Below are 22,180 nucleotides of genomic sequence, written 5' to 3' on the forward strand. Positions count from 1 at the left end.
TAGTCACATTGCATATTGGTCATAATAATCAGGGAGCAGAAACTGAATGAGATGTTTTATTAGAACTGGTGGACAAAAATTACCATATTATTAAGGTTTCAGAGTAACAGCCATGTTAGTCTGTATTCGCAAAAAGAAAAGGAGTACTTGTGGCACCTTAGAGACTAACCAATTTATCTGAGCATAAGCTTTCGTGAGCTACAGCTCACTTCATATCCGATGAAGTGAGCTGTAGCTCACGAAAGCTTATGCTCAAATAAATTGGTTAGTCTCTAAGGTGCCACAAGTACTCCTTTTCTTTTTGCATATTATTAAGTAGTTTTATTAAAGTGTGACAAGCTTGTTTTAATTCTAAAACATGACTGTACAGCTGCACCAGGGAGATGCTACCATGAAGCCTTGCTACACAACAATTTGGTATGGCAGAAGTGGCTCGTCAGAGCAAGTAAAATACAACTTTGGTATTTTCAACCCCAAGTGGTAAAAATATGATGAGCTGAGCCCTCCAGAATATGGACTCATTATTTACCTTCTGGTGTTGGAGCTTTTAAGATTCTGTGAAGATGAGAGGAAATAACAGCTTTTTCGCATTCACTTAGCTATTTAGCAGATATTTCATAGCAGTTTTTCATTTAATGGTGTGAACTGAAACAAAACCAAACAAATGTCATCATAATTGACAGTGAACTAGAATGATGCCAAAAAGAAAATGCTCCAATGAAGTTATTTTACCCACTGGGTTTAACTTGTAAGTCAGTAGTATTAATGTCAATAACTGGAGACTTCAGTGAGTAGGTAGTGTGGGAATGAAACTACAAGTTTTACTCCCCTTGCAAAAGAAGTATTTTGTAAGACTGCAGTAGACTTCCTACATGAACTTGATTTGTAAGTAGCTGCAGTATATAGACATGTAGTCTGCAAGATTAAAGTTCTTTTCTGTAGGTACAACTGAACACTGGTTCTTAATTCCATCACTACATAATAATAGACGCTACTTTAGATGTCCACATTTTATTGCAGATTACCACAGGTCTGGAGCTTTTTGGTGTAATCTTCCTGCAACAGTTTCTGTGGGACAATATTTTGTTTACATAGTAGCCTAAGCAGACTGATTATATATCCTGCAAAGAGAAGTGTATTGCAGTATCTCTTGCAATGTAACTATTAAAGATAAGACCATTGCCAAAACCACATTTAAAAACTAAATTGCTCTCAAGGGCTTTATGATAAAAAGAAACTTGATGCATTCATAGTTGCGTATCTGGTCTTGAACTTATTAATAGGTTCCATATGGAAGAATTTATATAGAGGAAGACTAAATCAGTGATGCCTTTTTTTCTGGAATAGCATCAGCTCAGATTTACAATTTAATAGTTTAAACCTGTTAGTGCACCTAGGAAAAACAATTCTGGTGGGACAATGAGCTTAGCCCTAAGAAAGGCTACCTGCACCTCAAAGGGTTGTTCAACTTTCAGAGACTCAGATTCTCTCTTAATCTTTGAACTACCAAGACACTTGTATTGGCTAGATGGTGCCTGGTCCACACAGGGGTCAAAATTCATGCCTATATATAATCTGTAGGGCAGCATGTGAATGTACATATCAGACTTCAGTATGGGAACTGCTGATGAGCCCTCCTTTGGGAGGACAGAGGAACTGTACCATGGTGGCGTACATAGATGAGACCAGATTTCAAAGTTAGGCATGCTCTGTTGCTCACATACATTTGTGACACAGAGGCCTAATTGATGCCAGAAGGTAAAAGGTTCACTCCTGTGGCAGCAGCTCCTATTAGGCCTGACAAACTCACTACATGCAACACACTGCTTGTATAGTACTTATCCAAAAAGTGACTTGTAAGGTGTCAAATGAAAGCCCATGACACACTGGTCACTAACATTATTTTGAAAAGTATGTACTGACTCTATGTAAGGAATTGTGTGTGTGTTTACTGAAATTAAGTTTTAAATTCTGTAACAAGGCAAAGTGGATAAATAGGTCTTCCACCAGACCACAGCATGCCTAGTCACCTCTCTTTGGCTCTGATATAAGTTAAGCTTTGTAAAGTCAATACAATGGAAACCCCATGTGGATGTAAAATCAACAGGAAAAACTGGTTGACGGAGCTGTGAAACCAACATGGGGGAACACACTGGAGAACAAGAAGAGGGGGAAAAGAGTCTTATCTGGGGGATCCATTTCAAAAGGGGCATTTCAAAGGTTTACAGGAAGGAAGGAAAAAAGGACCCCTTTCTTATCCTTCACTAAGGAAGCAGAAAGGACAGAGCTTTTTGCATTCATGAAAGTTGGATCCTAGACGTGTGGGCTATTGATGCTGGGAGGTTGCTTTAGGTGAGAAATTGCTTTAGACTGGGATTTGAGCTTGTTAGAGTTAAGATTAGACTCTAGCAAGTGTGTTATTCCTTTTGTTTTATATGGCACATGTTTTCCGAGTGTGCGCGCTCTCTCTCTGTCTCTCTCTCAAATCTTAATCTTTGTAAATAAACTTATATTTGTTTTCACCATAAGTAGATTCTAGTGCTGTGGCATTATAAAGGACCTGATCCTGAGCTGTGACAGTCAAGCTGTGTACACTCTGGTTCTTCATATACAGCTTACCTGGTTATTTCTGTGACTGTCTAGTGTCAGGAACTGGATGCTATCGAAGGAGTTGCTGGCAGAAGAGTGCAGGGATTGGTGTGTGTCTGTAACTAGCCTGCACAAGGGAGAGGTCTATGGTCAGAAGCTGCTGGCTTTGGGGAGCTGAGCTACAGCAGGCATCAGGCAAGAATGCTTCACCCTAAGTGCAGGGGGTGGTGAAATCCCTCACAGCTCTGGGGAGCATCACAACGTCTTTCTCGTGCTTACCAATACAGGGTAAAGCATGCAAGATGTATACATTCATATACCTCAGTGGCAGAAGCACACTAGCTAGCAGCACAAATAAACTAGGCCCATACACACAATGGCACATACCTGACTTGAGAAATATGGGTTATAATGTACATTTTACATGACATTCTGCCCCCATGGTATTGTCTCTGTGGCCAACGAGCAGCATGTGATTGTGATAGGGTAGTTCTATCACCTAATATATTCTCATAAATCCAGGCAGCTCCTTCATGCTCTTGTTTCTGGTGTTAATGTGTAGGCTTGGAACATGGGGAAAATCTAGGCTTGAAATCCTCACTAATGAAAGGCAACATTTGGTGCAGAGGCTCACTAAAAATTATGGATAATTCTTGGTATTTATGGGTACTGCTCCAAACCTCTTGCATGTACAAAAGTGTGCTGAAAATCTAGTGGACAGTCTCCTCTGAGTTTTCTTTACTTCCTAATACCAACTGGAAAGGCACTACTGTGAGATGAGTTTCTCTCACTGTATTTTAACTTGCTTGCTTTTGAACCCAACCAGCCACCAGATACATACAGGTGCACAGAAGTGAAAAACATGGGGAAGCTATCAAAATTTTTCACAGCCTCAAGGGTTAGTTCTAGTTTGGGGTGAAGAGTTGAACAAAGGGGTATCCTTTTTTTATCCAAACCATTTTGTCCCACTAATCTTCACATACCAACAGTGAAGAGACTCTATTACTATCCAGATGTAAGCTCTGTGGCCTGAAGCCCTGAAGAGTAGAGTGCTTGTTATTGACATCTGTTGGTGAAATGGGAGAAGAGTGGCCCAGAACTTTGGCACAAAGGCTCCCTTGGGGAGGGGGCTCTCTGCAAGCATGTGTTGGTAAGCAAGGGGAAATGACTAAATAAACCCGGCCTCATTTTCATTTCAGTTATGTGACATTTGTTTTGGGCACTTTGGTCAAAACGCAGTTACGTTTTGAGTTTGGGGGAATAAAACTTGTCCTTTTGTTTGTCAACAAAAAAAAAAAAAAATTGCCCAAAACATTACTGGGATGAGAGATCACCTTGTCCAAAGCCTCAGTTTTTCACTGCTAGAATCTGGAGCTGGGCTATCACCAGAAGATGGAAAAGACTCTGGTGAGCATCCTCTGTCACTGATCCTTCTCTGAAGACTGTGCAGTGAATTGGTGGATGGACCTGAAACAGCTTTTGGTGAAGTTGCATAGGGCAACAGCAGAGTTAAAGAACTGCAGCAAGGGTCCCCTTACCCAATGCCAGTAAGGCGGTAAGCAATACTGCTGTGATAGGTGGTAGAATCCCCCTGAGCAAGCCAAGCAGCCCTTCCTTTAGAATGCAGGATCTCTGTGAGAACTTGATGATCAGTTGTTATAGGGATGAATTTCACATTTTACACCAGGCTGATTTGGTCTAGGTTTACTTTGTAAATTTATCTGTAAAATGGGGATCATACCTACTTCACACAAGCACTGTGAGGATTCATTAAGTTGGATGGTGGACTTAGTTGGACGGTGAAACAGAAACAAACTACTGTTACCCCTATTTCTTAGACTCAAATAGCACTGCTGTGATTGATTTCTTTCCTGTTTTTGATATGTAGAAGAATCATATAACAAAAACCAAAGAACAAATTGTATAGCATTTAAACAAAAATTAGTACTGCTAGGCCTCTCCAGACTAGCCCTGTTCCACTTCTTAATCACCAGGGTGATGTCTAATGAAGATTTCATAGGCTGTCATAAATATAAAGGGAAGGGTAAACCCCTTTGAAATCCCTCCTGGCCAGGGGAAAGCTCCTCTCACCTGTAAAGGGTTAAGAAGCTAAAGGTAACCTTGCTGGCACCTGACCAAAATGACCAATGAGGAGACAAGATACTTTCAAAAGCTGGGAGGAGGGAGAGAAACAAAGGGTCTGTGTGTCTGTCTATATTCTGTCTTTGCCGGGGATAGACCAGGAATGGAGTCTTAGAACTTTTAGTAAGTAATCTAGCTAGGTACGTGTTAGATTATGATTTCTTTAAATGGCTGAGAAAAGAACTGTGCTGAATAGAATAACTATTTCTGTCTGTGTATCTTTTTTGTAACTTAAGGTTTTGCCTAGAGGGGTTCTCTATGTTTTGAATCTAATTACCCTGTAAGGTATCTACCATCCTGATTTTACAGGGGGGGATTTCTTTATTTCTATTTACTTCTATTTTTATTAAGTCTTCTTGTAAGAAAACTGAATGCTTTTTCATTGTTCTCAGATCCAAGGGTTTGGGTCTGTGGTCACCTATGCAAATTGGTGAGGCTTTTTATCCAACATTTCCCAGGAAAGGGGGGGGGTGCAAGTGTTGGGAGGATTGTTCATTGTTCTTAAGATCAAGTGGGGTGCAAGGTTTTGGGCAGTATTTTGGGGGGAAAGACGTGTCCAAACAGCTCTTCCCCAGTAACCAGTATTAGTTTGGTGGTGGTAGCGGCCAATCCAAGGACAAAGGGTGGAATATTTTGTACCTTGGGGAAGTTTTGACCTAAGCTGGTAAAGATAAGCTTAGGAGGTTTTTCATGCAGGTCCCCACATCTGTACCCTAGAGTTCAGAATGGGGGAGGAACCTTGACATAAGCTGTTTTGGGTTTTCCAGAAATCTAACTTCCAAGCTTCCCCAGACTTGATTTGAATCAAGCTTCATGCACTTAGCAGAGGGACCAATTCAGATTTATAAGTGACCTAGTCTCAATCAAACCCTTCTTTTTTTCTTCTTCTTACTACATGCCACCAATGTGATAAGAAAAATGTAGATATGACATTTGTGTAGAACCATTCATGGAGTGGAAATGAAACTACTAGTGATGTGTCCCTAGATGAAAAAAAAAATCCAATTTGCAGAAAATTGTACCCTGGCATCTTATCAGATATTTATGAATACTTTAGCGGAGAAACTGTTCATATGTAACTTAGAAATTTGCCACCAAAGTTGCTTATGTTACAATCTTTCCCTTTACAAATCCCATATCATCTTGCAGTCTCCTGGCTTGTCGACTGCACTAATAGCTTTACTTATTATGAACCTTGTACAGAAAAATAACCTGTAGTGGTTAAATACTACCATGCAAATCCCTACCCATGACTAACAATGCCTCAAATCAAGAAAATGGAAAGAATTGTAAAAATCTAATATTTCCCCATTTTGCTGTTTACCTTTTTTGCACTTGACTCAGCTTGGACAATGGAAATAGATTAGTCAGTCTCACATTTGCTTAGTTCCACTTTCTGGTTCTAAGGGCATGTCTACACTGCAGCTGGAAGGTATAATTTCCAGATTATGTAGACATCCCTGTGCTAATTTTGATCAAGCAAGTATGCTAAAAATAAAGTGTAGCTGTGGTGGTGGTGGCCTGGGTGACAGGAGGGGCTATCTGCCAAACTGTGCACCTAGGGCCTCGGATGGGATTGCACTAAGGATGGAGTCCTTGTGGCACCTTAGAGACTAACCAATTTATTTGGGCATAAGCTTCCGTGGGCTACAGCTCACTTCATCGGATGCATGGAGTGAAAAATACAGTAAGCATACATGCATCCGATGAAGTGGGTTTTAGCCCACAAAAGCTCATGCCCAAATAAATGTGTTAGTCTCTAAGGTGCCACAAGGACTCCTTGTTGTTTTTACTGATATGGACTAACACGACTGCCATTCTGAAACTTATTAAGGATGGCTATCCCATCCTGATGCTTGTGCCATGGTAGCTACACCTCTGTTTTTAGCACACTAGTTCAATTTGAACTAGTGAGGGTATGTCTGCCCAAGCTGAAATTACACCTTTCAGCTCCAGTAGACATACACTAAGCATTGGTAGCACAGTGCTACAATGTTTGGCAGTAAATACTGAATGTTTCAAGCCATGTTGTCCTTAAATCATGGAAGAAATGTATTAAGTTCAATAAGACTTCAGATTTGGTCCCAAGATACCTGACAGTGTTCCTTTAAGTCAGCCCTTTACAATCTTGTTGCTATTATTGCTCCTGATCTGTTTCTCTTCATGATAAATATTCCTTGTCTGGCGCTAACACCATTCCGTTATAGAAGGATGTCATCACTGTTGTTATTTATTTGAAGACAGTGTTTCAAGTTAACACCTACAGGCAGCAACTGACCCAAATTCTACCGTCTAGTGCTTCAGTTTAAATACCGAGTGAGTTCACTGATATGGTCCCAAGAGAAATGAAATCATAAACTGAGCTGTCAATAAAAACAGCACTGAATCTGGTCTGACATTTTGGTTTTACACCTATTCATGAGTGTTCAGACAACTGCCAAATATTCACTAAGGCATGCAAATTCCTAAAGTGCCATAGATTTAAGCACAATTTTATCCAAAAATTCATAATGGAAGAGTGTCTGCCATTCTTCTGATCTAAAAAATTCAGTCTTTCAACAGAGCAACGATACCGTATGATTTAGGAAATCAGCTACACAAAAAGAATAATACGTTTCTAAAAAAGACATCCCTTAAATTGAAAATGATTCATACAAACTACCAAACAGTAACAGATTTTATTCCAAGACGAGGATGGATTTGTGTGACCTGCTACCCAAAAAGGCCAAGTTATTAAATACTGGACCATATTTTCAGCTAGCATAGCTCCATTGACTTTAATACTGTTGTCTTCAATAGAGCTACAGCTGCTGAGTATATGGCCTGGTCCATTATACATTACAAATATCTGGACTCTCTAGTCTTTACATGCACAGTTGGAAAACTTTGGTAATATGGATGAAAGTTATTCCTGAAAGACAGTTTATTTAAGATTGTTAATGTTATCTTCAGTTATGTTTCCAGTATATGGGTCCATAAAAGCCAAACCCAGTGAAAAAGCTATGCAAAGATAAAACTTGCTAAAGCAGTGATTTGATAATGTGATCAGCTGATCACAGAAAGAAATTACAGCTGCAGTGAAACAAACAGCACAAAACAATCATACTCTGGCAAGATTTTAGCAGTTCACTGACCTATCAGCTGCTCTTTGTGCTTTTCCTTCAGAGTTGGGGAATGAAGCAATTTTATTCCTTGCAAAAATCTCTTGGATTCTATGTGGTTGTCACCTGAGTATGTGTACTAGTGAAAGTATCTGAGAAGTTGGACTGAGCTAGTATTGGATCACCTAGCATATGCTCTTACTAGATGAGGACTGTCTCCTGTAGTATATTTCTAGGTGCTTGCTCCTATGCCCATTGAAGTAAATGAGTGTCTACCTAAAGCCTAGTAGAGTTAATTAAAAAAGTTAAATCCGTTGGTCATTCTCCCTTGAAATTACTCACGTGACCTTCCAATACTACTTGTGAGAGTCTATTCAAGACTGCAATAGATCTGTTAAAATATTTTCCCATTAGTAATCCTCAATTATCTTTTTTTTCATCTAATTGCAGTCAGAGGCAAATTAGCAAAATATGTTCTGCAAATATTTGGTCAGATTTTTAAATGAGTTCACTCTGATTTATTTTTGCCCATTTTGTGTTCATTCATCAGTTAAGCTAGTGAACAACTTCAGGGGCAAAAACATTCACTGGGGGAGCGGGAAGCAACAAGAGCATGCCAAAGCTCATCCTTTATGGAATGGTAAAAATACAGGGCAGCCTTCTCTGCTGATGCTTTTAGAGGCACCAGCTTGCCTACTTCCCCCTCCCTTGCAATGCTCAGGTATGGATGGCAGGCCTGCTCTCTCCTCTGTGTCTCCTGGGACATTGCCTCCTTCTACCTGACAGTTCCACAGGAGCCTCTCTATTTCTCTCACATTGGGGATGTGGGGTGTAAAAAAGAGTGATTCAGATATGTACATATATTAATTGGGACTCAGGAGTCAAGTTTTGCACAAATTTAGCCCCTTAAATGCCTACCTTAACTCTTTCATTACAATAATTAATGTTAAAGTCTTTTGGCTGATACTGGCTGGAGACTGGATACTATTTTTAGATCTTTCTGCCTGGCTTGATTCCCCCCAATATGTTCTGGTGATTCTGTTCAGGTGTCTATTTCTTGCATTGGTAGCCTAATGAAAGATGATGCAAGAAGGCTGACACCAGATTGGAACAAACAAATCAATCAGCACATTTACTGTCAGCTGCATTGATATGCCACTTGCCTGTGCAGACATCTGACTAACTTAAGCCCACTTGAGCTTAAAACTCAGCAAAGAAGAAAACATCAGATTGCATCTGATGAAGTGAGCTGTAGCTCACGAAAGCTCATGCTCAAATAAATTGGTTAGTCTCTAAGGTGCCACAAGTACTCCTTTTCTTTTTTCAGATTGAGTGGTTTGTTAACAAGCCATCCCGGAATAATGAAAGCTCACAGCAAAGGAGGGCTAAATAGCCTGCATCAGACACTATTCCTGCACACTGTATTGCTCCTCCAGACCCTACATTTGGGGTGTGCTCAGCTTTTGGCTTGAGGCCCAGCTCTCACTTAAAATTTTAAAACTTTGTTGGGCTGCTCAGCAACAAAAACATAGTATCACTGAAGACATAAACACTCTGTTTAAATGTACATATTTCATTCTGGGATGTTGCTTGGCTTTACCTCCCTAAAAAGGAATGGAAAGTTAGAAGGCTGAACAGATTTGTGTCTGTTAACAAGAAATTTGTTAGCACACAAATTTAATTAGGTTTTCCTCCCATGGTTACTTAATATACACAGGGCAGCTATACTGAATTGCCTTTCCTGTAAGGGGTTAATCAGTTCAATTAACCTATTTGGCACCTGACCAGAAGGACCAATGGAGAAAGAAGATACTTTCAAATCTGGGGGGAGGTTTTGTTTGTGCTCTTCATTTGTTCCCTCCCTTGGGGAAAGGGATCAGGCAGGAAAAAACATCTCCTAAAAACCTGCCTGAAATGAGCATCTAAGATTACAAAAATTGTAAGTAAAACAAGGAAATGCGTTAAATTATCTTTTGTTTTAGCTTGTGAATTTTCCCTATGCTAAAAGATAATTTCATTCCTGTTTTGTAACTGGGAAGCAGAGTCAGAGGGGAATCCTCTTGTGTTTTAAACCTTTTTATTTACCCTGTAAAGTTATCTTCCATCTTGATCTTGCAGGTGTGATTTTTTTTTTTTTAAAATAAAATTCTTCTAAGAATCTGATTTTTGGTGTCCTAAAAACCAAGGGGGTTGGTTTGTGCTCACATTGTAACCAATTGCTTAGTATATAATTCTTAAAAAGGAGTACTTGTGGCACATTAGAGACTAACCATCCGATGAAGTGAGCTGTAGCTCACAAAAGCTTATGCTCAGATAAATTGGTTAGTCTCTAAGGTGCCACAAGCACTCCTTTTCTTTTGGCGAATACAGACGAACACAGCTGTTACTCTGAAACCTATATAATTCTTAAGCCTCCCCAGGAAAGGGGGTGAAGAGGCTTGGGGGAATATTTTGGGAAAATAGGCACTCCAAGTGGTCCGTTTCCTGAATTTTTGTCTAAATCACTTGGTGGAAGCAATACCATCTGAGGACAAGGAAAGGGTTTGTGCCTTGGGGAAGTTTTTAATCTAAGCTGGTAGAAATAAGTTTAGGGGGTCTTTCATGCCAGTCCCCACATCTCTACCCCAGAGTTCAGAGTGGGAAGGGAACCCTGACAAAGCTGCACTAGGATCACAGTCAATAAAAATACTTTCCTTAAAGAGGAAAGGGACTTTATGCCTAAGTAACAGTATTGCCTCTGTACAGAGTATGGAAAATGCATGGTCTCTCTGCTCCCTCTGCTGGCTCAGTGTGAGAGCTGTAAGGGAAATTTGAGAACACAAACTTATTACTGTACTTTCCATACATTATAACTAACTCTCCTGCACAAGTTTTTTACACTAGTCTGAAATGACACTCTAAATTCAACTCCAAACACTTGCTTTATTTAATTCTGGGTGATGTATCAGTGGACTGAACAGTCTGATTAATAGGAAAGTGTTTAACAAAGCAGCTAAGGAAATGCATATCCACGCCATGGCTGGCTAGAAGACAGTGTGGTGCTCTGCTGAAATTAGCATCAAATTCAGTACCTCCAAAATAAGTCATTCAGGAAATATTTTGAGAGGGGTTCTAATTAATCTGATTAATGGAGGAAATCTAAAGGACAGGTTTGCTCGTGTACACATGGCAAATTATGTTGGCAAAAAAATAAAATAAGCTTTTGTTTCATGACTGTGTCCTCCATATTTTTTCCTCACTTATAACTGATAGTTCCTTGCAAGTCCTGCTGTGTCTCAGAAGAAGTCTCAAAGATAGATGCCACAAGTAATTTATAAGTAAATATTTACCTGCCCTAAGAGGTGGGAAAATAGTAAGAAAAGTAGATTTGTAAGACACCATAGACTCCTGAAAACAGATTCCCAGCTTGGACAAGGAAAGGAATCCCCAGTATAATCTGTCCTATGTACCATGGTTCAGGGAAAGCAGCTGGCTGGGAAACCTTCTGCCTGGAACCAGCGTAAACTGAGAAAGCTAAAACCCCTCCCCTGTGACTGACAGCTCTGGTTCTACTTCCCCAACAGTAGAGCAGGGGGAAACACAATTCTCTGTTTATAAAAGTAGGTGGAAGTCAATGATTTTTATATTACTAAAAGACCATGCTGCTGGCTTCACAAGATTAACTTTATATTGGGACAATTGACTGAATAAGCTTATGGATAAAATAACATGAAGTCACCTAGTTTCATAGAAACATGACAGCATTGGCATTAGGAAGTCATTCTTAACATTTCCATAAATTTTGTATAGTCTCCAGGGTTAGGCTAGATCTAAATATTTATTACATTTCATAAAGCAACCTATGTCCTCATTCACGCATAGTAGGTACCAATATGAAGGTTTAAGCACTTCAGCTGAGTTTTACATCTGAATGTAAAAGCCTTTTCCAGTGACCAGTACAGTAACCTCCATTCAACATAAACTATCTCCAAACTCATTTAAATGGCTACCCAGCTGTAACCAGCAAAATTAAATCGCCAAAAGGTATCTTTACTTTTCACAAAAAGCTAAAGAATCTTTGTCTTGTATGGGAAAAGGGGCATCAGCAAGTATAAGGACACGAAACCAAGAGCTTGTAGTTATGACAACATAGGCACCCCTCAGAATCCCTGAAGCCTCTCCTCACTATAGCTCTGCTTCAAGTTATTGCAAATCAGGGCTGTCAGCCACAAAATCTGACGTAACTTTTCAGATTCGGGGGTGTTTGGATTTAGTCCAATCATCACTGAAAACAAAAGTTGACATTTTACAGACAAAACTCTAGATGTTGACCAGTTCAACCTCCAATCCTGATCTCCTTTGCCACCAACTCTAGCCCTGACCCCATGCTCCTGAAGCTCCCTTCCACCACACCACTAGTTGTCCCAAAAAAACCTCTCTCCCCTACTTACTCCTACCACTCCAAATGAGCTCCAGCCAAAACAACACACCTCACCCATCCATTCATTCCCTTCTCACTTAGCTCCCACCAACCATGGTATTTGTATTCTACTCCCAAAGAAAATCATTTAGAAAATATGCAGAGAGGATTTGTACTAGTTTACTTCAAGACCGCCACTACATTAGAGTATGCATGAGGGTGCAGAGGTCCAAAACTGCTATTTAACATAAATCTGTAAAGTGATTTGAGGTAGTATTTTCAACTGTAGATCCTATTGCCTGTCTTCTACAACATGTAGAGCAGTGGTTCTCAAAGCCTGTCCGCCACTTGTGCAGGGAAAGCCCCTGGCGGGCCGGACCGGTTTGTTTACCTGCCACGTCCACAGGTTCTGCTGATCCCTTCCTGCAGCCCCCATTGGCCTGGAGCAGCAAACTGTGGCTGATTGGAGCCGCGATCAGCCAAACCTGCGGACGCAGCAGGTAAACAAACCAGTCCGGCCCGCGAGGGGCTTTCCCTGTACAAGTGGCGGACCGGCTTTGAGAACCACTGATGTAGAGGATTAATCATGGACTATTTACAAAAAAATCAGATAAACTTTAAAAAAAAAATATCAAGTGAGCATCAGCAATACTGCATGGATTTTTAAAAAGTCATGTTTGAGGTTAACATACAAATAGAAAGAACTTTTACTGTAAGGATTATTGGAATAAGATAGCTAGTGTGCATCATGACTTTAAACTTCAGTGCACATTCTACCCATGCTGCTTTTCATCCAGGGCCTAGAGATGGAAAAAGTAGTATTTTACATCCCAGGAACCTGCGGAACTCTTTAGATCAAAAGTTGCTGGTTGTCAGGATTGTGGATGAAGGTATAAGATTTAGGATAAGAGATGTGCTGCAGCCTCTAATTACCTTAATGGGTTCATTTTAGTATTAATTGCATCTCATTTTGGGTGGCTGCAATATATGTAAACTAAACTCTAAGGCACAGCCCACAGAATTAGCTAATTAGGATGCACCTAAAAGCTATGTGCTCTTGTAAGGACTCTAAATTTCCATTACTTCAGTAGAAACAATTTCAGGGCTAAACAAAACTAGGCTACTTGGATAGTGAAAACAAAGGACAATTCTCCAGAATGGAGCATTATCTTGTGCTGAAGAGGGTTCAGATTGGCAATTCAGAATTCTTGAAATAATCTTGAGCTAGTCTGCCAGTATAACAAGTGGGTGTTTAACTGAACTGAAAAGTCAGTCTGAGTAAGCACAGCCAGGATGTATCAATGTATAATACAGTCAAGTAGCAGTAAATTGTTTAGGAGTTTAGGGAACCAGTATAGGTTCCCAAGGTAAGAAGACAGCAATATAAGCTTTCACATCAAAACTATTGCCAGGGTTATACTTGTTGCATTGGATCTATTCTTCAAGGCTATCAGTGTAGGGCCATTTATGAGTTGTACATTTAAAAAATGGCAGCTACATCAAAATTTAGTTATACCATAAACTCATTTAATCTTTCCTTTACAGGTTTTCCTCTACAGGAAGAAGAGCTGGAGAGTTGGTCCCATCCTGTTCCCCTACTGTTAAGTTATATGCAACAGTACAAAGTATATCCATTACAACAGCAATTTGTGATGCTATGCATTGACTAACAAAGGAGCACAAAGAAAAGGAACAATGGAGACACAACGGAACAATCTGGAGTTATTTATTAGGAAAAGTAAGACAAAGTACTGCTTCAACATTCATACTGAACAAAACCAGAAAAATACACTACAAAAAAGTAGGTCCATCATACTGAAGTTGGCTTATGGCAATACAGTACAAAGTAGTAAATTAAATCCAAACTTCATTTATGCAAGCAAGCAGTAAAGAGTTGAATACAGTTTTGATGGGGATGGATTACACTGTAGGCACAAACGATTTGGCCACAATGAAAATACTTAATTACATTATATCTATTCTGTACATTCAATAATGAGCAGCTATAAAATGAAAAAATAAATTAAACAATTTACAAGAGATGTACTACAGTTTACATAAATTTAATAAAGTTAATACAAATTTGCAGCACATTGTACTTTTTACATCATATCTTCAGTGTCAGAACAGTAAACAAATAAGCTCAGATATAAGTACAATATAATAGAATAAGGCAACTTAACTGAAATGGCTCTTATGGAGAACACGTGGGTTTGGAGTTTATTGATTTACTATCCCTTTTGCTAAGGAACTAAACTCTGAATGTATGATTTGGTCACTAGAAGGCCTACAACTGGTAAGAAAATTGCCTAGCAATTAAGAGAGAAAATACACATGGTTAAAATGACAAATGTAAAAACAGATGGTGCTGACTATCAGAAGACAACTTTTTGCTTATGTCCCATCTCAGTCCGAACACCAAAGTAACGCAAATTTTCAGGTTCTTGGTACTGCAAATTTAATTTTTTTTTCCAAACATCCTCACTCCCTACAAAAATCTGTGTTTAAATGAGTCTTTTGTAACGTTCAAGCTGAAACCAATGTAACCACTTAAAGGCTTTGTATTTACAAAGGTCTAAAATATCCATGCTGAAGGAATTGTGAAATTTGAACAGATTAAAGTTTATTACTGCAGATTAACAATTCAGAAATCCTATTTCAGTTTATTTTATGGATAGGACTACTTAACAAGTTACATCTTTAAAATGAACTTTAATTAAATATTCACAATTTTTAAAAGTGATTAATACTAATAGTAATGGTTGTACTTTTTGAAATGCTAACACAGAAGGACACGGTGAGCCCCCAGTAGTTGGTACTAAAACTTTGTCTACTCTAAACAGCTTTAATGATAAAACCATGGGAAAGTATAAGTTTAACATCTAAAGCTAGTTTTAAAACTGAAATTCTAGAAATGAAAAGTGATCCATGTCATAAAATTCACAAATTGAATGTAATCAGCTTTACAGAAAGCCAGCCCCATGAATGGCTCTTGACCTTAATGAATTTCAATCCAAATATATAAAAAAGGAAGCTTGACATAAGGCCGTGAGAAATCTTTGCAATTTGACAAATTTCAGATCTGTCAAAAGGACCAGGCCATAAATATTAATTCTATTTACAACTTTTGATTCTAAATTTTTCAAATGATTTAGCACCAGCAGCAATATGCAAAGTAGCACTATTGTTTTCCCCATTTGCATGTCGTTTTTAAAAAAGTCTTGGGGCCAAATGTTTCACTGCTGCTAAAAGTAGCTCCCATTTAAACCAACAGGCTACTTAGCAACTAAGACAAGCAGGATTTGGCAATCAGTTATACAGTATTCTATACATGTCAGATCTAAGCAGGTAAACTCAGCTTGGAAAACAGGCTTGGTTACAAACTTTATCTTCAAGTCTTCTTTAAAGGTATTATTACATTTTATAATACTGGTAACAATATTTGGAATATATTAACAAGAAAAGCCAGATATATCTGATCAAGAGGGTTTAGTAATATGCACTTAAGTGTTTTGTGGAATATAAGTGGGGAATTATTGCACCACACTGTGAGAAGGCATCTTAGTGCCCTGCCATTCGCTCCATATTAAACACAAACTTCCATAAACTTGATTAAGTTTTTGCAGATAATTAACCCACCAACTCTATTCTTAATGAGCTGAAAATTCCCTGTGCCACTGTGCCTTAGCCTGAAGGGGAAGGATTATCTCAAAATGTAACTTCAACTGTATTTATCAGACATGCTTGCCGACATATTACGGTAAAATACACAGCTAGCGTTATCAATACTTAAGTATGACTCAGTATTGTGTGTAAATTCCTTAATCCAAACAAAACCCAACAACTCTACACATTGCAGGTTTTCTAAATACACGTATGTGGGAAAGATGGAGAAACCTCTGTTTCATAAGGCAAACATGAACATAAGAAATAGCCAGCTTCACTGCATGTTCCATTAGATGCTGGGGAAAGTGGGTTACACCTATTTAGCTGCACTGGTTCAACCTCATTATTTCTGTTTTGCTTGAACTGATCAGTAACAAGACCATCTTGTCTCCAATTCTGTTATGAACTAATCTAATCTGTCTCCTTAGGATACCAACAATTCATTTACAGAGTTTTTATAATAAATGAGATATTTACAAAAACAGTAAAGGCATGAAAGAAAGATTATACAACGAATAAACATAAGAATATACTGATTAGTCTTTAAAGAGCACAACTTTGCTCTAAGTGCAAGCACCTTGAAATACTTTCAAATGTTAAACTCCCACAGCTATCCTAAAACATTAGGAAATATAAGTTATTGCCACAGTTATTTGGAATGGGACAGTTTCTTAAAAAAAAAAAAAAAACACTTCCAAAAATGTGGTGCTTTACTAAATATCTACACTGGTTCAGGTAGAATATAAAAAATTGTAATATAACAAAGGCCGTTTATTCTCCTCACACTAAAAAGGCAAGGAATACCTTACATGTATATACAAGATGTGTGCTACCAACCACCTGAATGCAATAGGAATAGAACCTCTCAATACAACTAATATGCAGGCAAAAGTATTACTGAAGAACCAGAATTATTAAGCATTTCTTATATATCCCTTGAAAATGGGTAACACAGCCTGGCCTTTAACTCTCTTAATACCAAAAATTTAAATAGCATTAGGAAGTACTGCATGAAGCGTCAATACCACGTAAGTGCTTTGTTGCTGGATGTATGTCACTGCAAGCAAAACACTCTTAATGACGAAAAAGGGGAAACTGAGCTGTTCAGAGCCTTTACAGTCCCAGATTCTAAATGGAATGATGCTTTATAGAAAAGATGTTTATACAAGTGGCAATACTATTAGATTCACAAAAAAAACTTAACAGAAAAATGTAATGCCAGTATTCTAGATTTGATCTTAAATTTAAAGGTCCAAACTATGTAGCAAAAAGGAGTTCCTTAAAGTGCGGTTACCTTAAGCACAACTAGAAAGGTGTTTGGAGTGGTTAGAGATTTGTTAGCCATACCAGCCAGTCCATGATATCTTCATATAAAAATGAAGCGTCTGATAAAGAAACGGCCTGTACTTGTGGAGCAAAAAGCAAGCATCATTGCAGAGAGACAACGTTCTGACATAATGCATGGACAAATCCAAATGGGAGGAAGGGGAGACAAAGTGGTAGGCATAAATACTCCAACAAAAGTAGACTAGCTTGCCATGAAGATGGGAGGCCAGAAAGCTCATACTGTCTTCTTGACTGGTCTAGCAGACCACCTAAAATGCTGATACACTTATTCTCCACGTCTACAGTAAACAGTCTGGGGTGACGAAAGTATTACTGGTGCCAAGAATGCTCTTACATCAAATTGCAGTGCCAGCAAAACTAACATCGTTGGCACCATATGAGAAATGAAAGGCACTCGTCTGGCTTGATTTGAGACTGGCTACATTCAGAATGAGCTTTGCCTTTTTCTTTCAAGGGAAAAACCTCTACTTGAAGGAAGTGGTTCCCTGTTTGAGAATTCAGCAGTAGTCATGAGGATCCACAAGCTTGCACAGAAAGTTGTTGCACTTCATCTGCTATAACATGTGACAGCTTGTCTGAGTTGAGACAAAGGAATGTCAAATGTGAAGGTAAAAGCATAGAAGATAAGAAAGAAGTGAACCTACATCAGCGATTCACTCTAAAGGAAGTGAGCCTTTTAGCCCTGGCAAGGTTCTTTTGGTCTATATACAAAGGTCTAGATGAAGAAATTTAAAGCTACTTTCATTTGTACTTGCCATGCTTAGTGACTCCACTAAAGGTACAATCAATCTTTGGATCGGATGACAAAAGGCTGTGTTTGTAAGTTTTTGAAAAAAATAACCAAATAAACCTCAGCAACTGTGCCTGAACACTCTCCAGCAAAAAAACCCTCTATTAGGATGGATCTCAAGCGGTGCAGAGGAGGGCTACAAGGCTTTGCTGGTAGTCTCTGGGGAGAATGGGGAGGGGGGGGGTTTTAAGAACAACCACCAACCAACTTACGCTGAAGGAACTAAAAAAGGCGAGACAGACTTTTTCCGAAGTTGAAGGCAAGAAATATATAAAGGTAGGACATGCATCTTATTTCTCATGAGGAATACTAATAGCATATATGCAATACAGCTATTCAAGAATTACTTATGAATTTATTCCTGTGTCCATGTTAACTTCAAAAATTTATCATAGGCTACATCAAATTAATATTTCTTGAATTTATGAAGGTCATTTCTCTCAGACTGTCTTGCTAGGGAACTGGAAAAATAAGATTTTAGCTAAACTTACTTTCAATATCTTCAGGTCAAAATATACAACGTACTTCTAAATACTGCTTCAAAAGCAACTCTCAGTTTATGCTCCAGTAGTACAGGATGTATATGGAAGAAGTAATCTATGGCAATGGATATGGACTAGCTAAAGTGTTTCTTGCCAAATTGCATGACATGATGCTGAAGTACTAAGTCTTCCATCCCTCAGGAAAGGCAAGCATTTGGTGTGTGAAACTTTGTACGAAGCTAATACAACCTGCAGAAAAATGAGTTTTCAAATAATCTCTCTGTGAAAAGTTCATAGAAGAAACAAGTCTAAATTACTTCTTCCTACTACAGGCTGTTAATGCAAACTAACTAAGCTACTTGCTTATAAACTCAGTCATGGTAAAACCTCTAGCAACTTTCATAAAGGCACATTTTACCCAAGCTGTACCAACTTGCTTCATAGATTGTTGCTGCCTTCGCTCAATGATATAAGCATAGTTCTAGAAATGATTCTATCTTTCCAGACTGAAGCCTCAATTTAAAAGTCTTCACAATGGAAATTTAACTTAGGTACTCAGCAGCAATGACAAACTATATTTGCTCCAGACATTGCTCTGGGTGGAATGAAATGGCCTCCCATCTCACCCCTATAAAAGTCACTGCACTTCAGGACCTTAGGAAATTTTATGGAGTTCAGCTAAAAAAAACAAACAAACAAAAAAAAAAAAAACCCCCCCAGAAAGAGTATTTTCTACTTACTATTTTCAGTCCCCTCTATGCACATTATGTGGAAAGGTAATGTGGCTAAAAAGTTGCTGCTGTAATGCAACATAGCAATGTTCTGGAATACTTACTCATTTACTTGATTTAGAGTCATATCCATTTAAATAACATGTTTAATTCCAACATATCAATGAATTCTAATCAGATATATAGCTTTGAAAGCATCCACAGGAAATACTTAACATTAATTTACTTCCTGCAAAATTGGGTATTTCTTCTGAGGTACACTAAATACACTGACATACATAGCTGGCTTGACTTCTGACATAGTCTTTCTGGTCTAAAGCCTTTATCTCCTGGCTGCAGCAACACTTACCACAGTAAAACAACTACTGTAAAATTTAAAATAGTCTGAGAACATAGTATGTAGACAAAACAAAGACTAGTCTCAGAATATGCAGTTTATCCCAAGGCCACAGTTTGCAATAATGGGAATTGTTTAACAAAGTGTACTAAACACTGGTCCTTTTGACTCTGCAATACAAACTCTGGAGCTACAAAAACAAACTTTCAATTCCAAACAAGATCAATTAAAATCATCAACATAAATTTGACACTGACTTATTAGAAGTGAAATATCTTGTTTACGATTAATGAAATGAAGGACTGAATGTTTTCAAATCGGTAGAGCAGGGATGGAATTTGTACAAGCATCCTCACAAAGATATGCCAAAGCAACAGAATTCCAAGCTGTAATACTATTATTTTAGTCCCAGGCCTCTTTTGGGTAAATACACTCTGCCGGTTTTGTGGTGACTTTCACAAGTAGAGGAGAATGAAATCAAAATGTTGTGAATGTAAGGTCATGGAATTTTGCATGTCAGATACCTTTTCTAAAGGCTTGCTGTTCCTTGAATCATGAACCTAATCCAAAGGGATCTTCTCAAAATACGATATCTACCTTTCGATAAATGAATTGAACAAATGTAAAGCTTCACAAGAGTACAGATATGTGGAAATGCAGCAGTAGCTGACCTTATCTGTATTTTTACTTAGTATATTTGCAAAAAAAATTAGATATTTTCCCATTAGACCTCAAAATTCTGCAATTACTGGAACATATTAAGTGCTTTAACACTTTATGCTATCCTTATATTGTGAAATAATCTTCTACACTACATAGCTTTGCTTTCTGTTGATGGCACTTTGGTGTTTTCAGGTCAATTGTCTTAAACATACAATTCTGCTCTTAGTACAGTGCAATAATGAGACAAAAAACAAACTCATAAAATAAACCATTTTCACCAGATTATCTACAAAAGATATTTGCTTAGCACTAAAGCTTCATGTTTAAGTCCACACTATTGTAAATGATGGACACTTAAAAGGGCTGGAATTCTTTCTTTTGGAAGCTTGTTTTTCAGAGGATGTATTGCATATTAGAAGTTCAAAACTGGCTACAAGCACTGGAGATCATAAGGCAAAACCCACAGGTATTTCACTTAAAAATGCCTTACACAGCAAGATCCCACTTTCTTAATATGGTAACATCCAGCAGTTTACCACTTAAATTTAAAAACAACTGCAGCAAAACTGCTGCTTTTTTTCCTTTGGTTCCCGTTGACTTAAACAATGTAGTAATAATGCCATCCAGGTGGAAAACAATTCAGCGTAGCGGCATCTGGTACTTCAGCTGAAATTCGGCAATCCAAGAAGAGCACCGACAGCGCCAAAATATCCCTGTTTAAAAAAAAAAAACAAAACCACACACACACACAAAAAAGCTGTCATTCCAAGTTTCAACCACCACATTAAAATTCAGCATTCAGAAAAACCTTTTTTAGCCACAGAAGAGTACTTGGAAGGCTCACACTAAGTATGAAGAATAACGTACATTTGTAATATACTGCCTTTTATCTGAAGTACTCAAAACTTTACGAATTTAAATACTTTTTTTTTTTAATAGCTAACATTCCCTGGTTAAGTTTTTTCCCTCCACTAAAGCCTATATATTACTAAAAACTATTAAATTTTTTCATTTGTTTGTAAAAACAGCTAATGTATTTCTAAGGCCCATACCAGTGCTATCTGAACACATATACCAAAACCAAAAGGCTTTTCAGAAGAGCCTATAGAGATATAGCTGACCTTTGAACTTCAATATCCACATGGACATTACCTCTGAGGCAGTAGTTCAGCACTTATCTCAACTCTTCACCTTAAGTTTCTCAAAGGTATTCTTCAGTCCTGAACAGAGCCAGCTATACTTTGGACTGGACCTTGAGGCTGCATGTGGACAAACACAAGAACCACCTCTCTATCCCTGGACCACTTCATAACCAAGGTAGAAGCAAGAATTTTTTCCCTATGCAAGACAAAATGACCACCATCATGGTCCCCCAAAATCAAACCTTAAAATCTAACCAAAAAAAGTGCAAGGATAGCACTAGCAAGGAATTTCAACCATTCACTACTGAGAAAAGAGAAAACCTTTTGAAGTGATAAACACCCATTTTTTCATGGTCTGTGTGTATAAAAACATCCTCACTGCATTTTCCACTTTTATGCATCCGATGAAGTGAGCTGTAGCTCACGAAAGCTTATGCTCAAATAAATTGGTTAGTCTCTAAGGTGCCACAAGTACTCCTTTTCTTTTTGTAGTTTTATAGAAATTCTATCAATTTTTTTTCAGTCTTCTGGCAGAGAGGCAACAACTTCACACCCTGCTAATGTTGGATCATATTAAAGAAGTTCTGTATTAAAATCACAAATGAGTTTGTTTCCCCATAGTTTAAATTCCAGGGTATTACTAATTAAGAGGTCTCTTGGTTTTTGGTACTGCTTCTCTCCCTCTATGTGTGAAACTTGCAAGCTGCTAATTGTGTTAATACTTTCTAAGACAGAGTCTGCTCTCAAAGCAATTCTTTGTAACGACAACTACTCACACAGAGAGAGACTCA

General features: G+C 38.3%; 1 protein-coding gene across 3 annotated transcripts in view; it reads right to left on the reverse strand.

Annotated features, from left to right (window-relative positions):
* Nucleotides 1-521: 521 nt before the first annotated feature.
* Nucleotides 522-22,180, reverse strand: part of PANK3 (pantothenate kinase 3) — a 47,402-nt gene continuing 25,743 nt past the window's right edge. Inside the window, exon 7 of one of the 3 annotated variants that reach the window (XM_078854030.1) lies at nt 522-645. In XM_078854030.1, the coding sequence (XP_078710156.1) occupies nt 616-645 (30 nt within the window). In that variant the 3' untranslated portion in view covers nt 522-615. Of the gene's footprint in view, nt 646-2,011; nt 2,717-13,941; nt 20,961-22,180 lie in introns of those variants that run through there. The other 2 variants (XM_073355950.2, XM_073355951.2) reach the window with 2 other exon arrangements.

Source organism: Lepidochelys kempii, chromosome 8, assembly GCF_965140285.1.
Source record: "Lepidochelys kempii isolate rLepKem1 chromosome 8, rLepKem1.hap1, whole genome shotgun sequence".
Classification (NCBI taxonomy): Eukaryota; Metazoa; Chordata; order Testudines; family Cheloniidae; genus Lepidochelys; species Lepidochelys kempii.